At 36.6% G+C, this 4188-nt stretch overlaps 1 protein-coding gene across 1 annotated transcript in view; it reads right to left on the reverse strand.

Moving 5' to 3' along the window:
- LOC111400000 (protein phosphatase 1 regulatory subunit 12A-like) overlaps positions 1-2503 on the reverse strand; it is a 5964-nt gene extending 3461 nt beyond the window's left edge. The window contains 4 exon segments of the mRNA XM_023027481.1: positions 304-532; positions 606-789; positions 1627-1973; positions 2070-2503. Coding sequence (XP_022883249.1) covers positions 304-532; positions 606-789; positions 1627-1973; positions 2070-2097 — 788 coding nt within the window. The 5' untranslated portion in view covers positions 2098-2503.
- Between the last annotated feature and the right edge of the window lie 1685 nt (positions 2504-4188).

Raw genomic sequence — 4188 nt, forward strand, 5'->3', positions numbered from 1 at the left:
CCAAAAACCCACAGTAGAGAGACAAAAATGTGGAGCAGACGAAATGAAATCTGAAATATATAAGCTTTTATTTTTCAGGTCCATTGACACCAATACACTTAGTTAAGAAGTTCAATCAGTAGAATGACAATGAACGCCAAATCTGAATAGATATAATAAAAGAAAGGAACGTAATCACAATCATTAAGCAGAAGCCAAAGTCACTGTCGGTTCCAAGTTCCTAAATTCTGAAATTTTCTTCATTAAACAAGGCTAAAGCTAAACTATCTTTGTTTCCAATAATGGCTGAAAATGGTCCTTTACCTGTGTATATCAAAGTCAGGATGCCCAAGACGGCCACCCCTTCCAAATCCCCAGGTTTAAACTTCTCCGTGTGCACTAACAGCCACACTGTGGAACTTTGCAGCAGAAACCAATTTGATGAATGACCCATGAAGTGAATCAACTTTGCATGGTAACTTCTGAATGTGAGCATTCCCAGTTCCAAGTTGATAATTGACACCACTCCCCCAGCTGAAGACCACAGTGGCAACTGACAAACGAAATATAGTTTTGAAAGCTGCTCTCAACTACTTCAGTTATCTAAGCTAAACAAAAATCCATACCTGAATGATCACCCATTACCTTCCCAACAGCCTGTATAACAGGCCCAGAGAGAAGATCAATTGGTGTTCTAGATTTCAAGTCTTCCAGTGTGACAGAAGCACCAGACTGAAGGAGGACACAAGCAACTGCAAGATGACCAAAATGAATTGCTCTGTGAAGGCTGCTCCATCCTGACTCACCATCCTTAAAAAGAAAATCAACTGATATTCAGAAAGGATGGAACATATTCTGCATTAAGCTAAACAGGACTTTCAAGCATCACAGACAGTTAAAGCCCTTGTCATCTCCCACCAAAAGAGGGAGCTGAATTCTTCACAGTATACAATAAAAATAATAGTGTTAACAAAATCATCCAGGAACAGCACGGAAAACACAACCAAAAACTACTAGGAATATGGGCACACATTACCTGAAATCATCATGGATAAACTTGAATATATAAACTGTGTTAATAAGGCAGTAATTGGTGGCCATAGCAATTACTGGGAAAATTAGAAAGACAAACAATAAGACAGATGCTCTTTCTTGTTCTTAGCTTTTTTCTCGAACAAAATTCCAACCAAAGATAAAAGGTAATTAGCAGAATCATATAAGAAGCTTTCCTGTTATTTGATAGTTTAAGTCATAATCAGTAGTAATGTAAAGTGAGACCGCTAAGAGACTAAAGTAGTGTCTCTTAAGCCTCTCTTCAACTTTGTACTAGATAAAGCTTTTCCACTGTTAGAACAACTCAAAGAATGTTTCAAATTCCGACATTCTTATATACTAAAATAAGATTTAATTTGTTCAAGTAATTGTTCTCAAGATAAATGGCAGAAAAATATTCAAATTCAACGATCAACTGGGACTCTTATTTATGCACTAAGAAACCTAGTATAACATGATATCACAAGCGCAACACCTGAAGGATAGAGGAAAACCCCACAATCTGATAACTAACCGCGGCAAACAGCCAGGTATGAAGGAAATATCAAAATAAAAAGAGTCGAAAAGCAAAAGTATCAGAGAGTTTTAGCATACCTTCGCATTCGGGTCTGCACCAGCCACAAGCAGCCTTCTAACAATAGGTACGTGATTTCTCCAGGTCGCAATGTGAAGAGGTGTGAGACCAAATGAATTCCTTGCATCGATGTTTCCCCCATTTTTCTTCATCAATGCCAATATTGAGTCAACATCAGACACTGAACCCTCTTGCACTGCAACCCACAGATCTTTACCGCTTGATACACATCTTCCAAGAGTGTGCATGTACTGCTTCTGACATGGAGGCAAAAATAATTCCTCCATCCAACTAAGTACATAAATGTCTAGTTTCTGAACTTGTAAGCTATATCTGCCACTACTATTCCTCAGTGCTAAATATGAATCTGTTATCAAAAATAATTTCAAGAGAAAGAGTTTTGCTGGTAATGCTGAGAAATCGAAGTGGAATGAGGACGATCTAAAAGAGTTAGCAGACTAACCAATCCATAGAGCACGTTCGTCATCCATTTTCACCTTAAATAAACATAATAGTTAGGCAGCCTTCACATTTGCACCATGATCTTTGAAAGATCTCGAAGAACAAGTAAAAGAAGTTCTCTACATTTTTTAGCCTTCCGTCATTACATGAAATTATATGTTTAATAAGCAACATAAAAAGTTCTAAAGTGCATTCACAAAATAAGTAAAACATGTTTTACCATTTGAACAGAACCGTTCCTTCTACTCTAAATTTGAAACACTTATTTGACAAATAATCGTGACTTTTTAAGTCAATCAAACGTTCAATATTTTACGGCTCTCAAGAAGTTATAACAAACTCTCCCATGATCTTAGCCCCCCATTTGGCTCCCATTTTTTAAAAATGAAAATGGGTGGAATAGTGGGTTAGATATTTTTCATCATTTTGCAAGTATATATTTTTTTTTTTTTGGTTTTGCGAATGATTTGCCGCCCCAACTAGTGTTTGCCGCTGCGCAATGGGGATCGACCTGCCCGATCAGGTCGCGGGGGTCGAGGGGGCGTTTCCAAAAGAGAATTTTATTTTCAAAAGTTTTTGAATATATGCATCTGTTCGTTTTGACAGTTGCTTTCAACAGATGTGTTCTTCATTTCAAGGGACACATCTATTCAAACGGTTGCCTCAATTTCTATAAATTTTGGGCGAATTCTCGTTTGCAAAATACATTAAAAAAAATATTCTTCTCTCTTTCTTTTGGCATCATCAGTTTTTTTTCGAGTGTCTTCTTGGTTTGATCAAATAGTCACAATTTGAATCAAATGCCTCCATTATATTCTGGGAGAGATTTTCTATCATATCCCAGTCGTGACTTCATTGGATAGGGGAGAAACATCTCTTAAATGATAACCTTTTTTTTCGTACCTTGGAGTTCATTAAATTTTCATATTTTCCTACATTTTTCTCAGCATAGTGTTTTTTTGAAAAATGAGTGGTTGAAAAAGAAAGAAAAGTTTTCGGTTTACATGTAATATTATTTTAGGGAAGATTGTGTAGTTGAAAATAGGAGAGAGAAAAATAAAATATAATTTAACGGGGGCTTAGTAAAATACATATTGAAAGTTGGATTGACTTCAGATAAAGGTTACAATTATTTGTCAAATAAGTATGCCAAATTTCTGAATAGGAGGTCCTACGGCAGAGAGAGTAGTAGAGTTAGTTGAAAAGAGACATCAATCGACTGATCAATGCAACTACTATCAACAAGTTGACACAAGCAAAGAGGAACTTGAATATCCACGTATCAAACTACATTTAAGATTAAAAGTAATCTACCATATTGAATTTGATTATCAGTTTGCTTACAAAGCTAACAAAAGAAAATGATATCTGATCTCCGGTTCAATTGGTTTAACAAATCGTAGACGTGAATGACAATCTTAAAGAATGATGAAATTGAACAAAATGATCGAATCTTTAAGCATCAAATGTTCATAACCGATGTTCATTCCCGTGTTAAAATCAAAAAAGAATAACCATTTGTTTCACGCGGGTTAGTCGCTAACAATTGAAAAGGATCAGGCGATTGTGTAAGGGACAAACCTCTTGAGACAAAGTCCCAAAAATGGGTGTTCTTTTATTGGCGATGACTTTACAATTGGAAATTAAAAACAATGTGTCTCCAAGGGACGCAAGCACACGAGTTACTGAAAGAAAAGTGTTTAAGTCTAAGTTAAGGAAATGAAAATTACATGTTCTCTGTTCGAGAGTTTTTGATTCGGTCTTTCGCTTCTATGTCTTTTCTCCCTTTTATACTTCATGGACGATCTCTTTGTCATCAACCGCTCTAAAAACTGCTTGATCGTCCTATAACTGCCCACTTTCTTCGTAATGGCCAACTTGTCATGAAAACTGCATTTTTTAACTGCTGTCATTACTCTTCATCGTTCAACCGCTTTCGATTGAATTCCTTGAATCGTGGAACGTGATAGGGCTGCTTTAATAATTGCTTTGATAACTGCACTTCTTGATAACCACGACGCTTTATGTTTGTTAAGACCTTGGGCGACTTGAAGGATCGGGCGAGAATAGAGTAACAGTTCTGGGCGACTGTATGACACTCCATTCGCTCAGATTCTGGG

The sequence above is a fragment of the Olea europaea genome, chromosome 9 (genome assembly GCF_002742605.1).
Source record: "Olea europaea var. sylvestris chromosome 9, O_europaea_v1, whole genome shotgun sequence".
Classification (NCBI taxonomy): Eukaryota; Viridiplantae; Streptophyta; class Magnoliopsida; order Lamiales; family Oleaceae; genus Olea; species Olea europaea.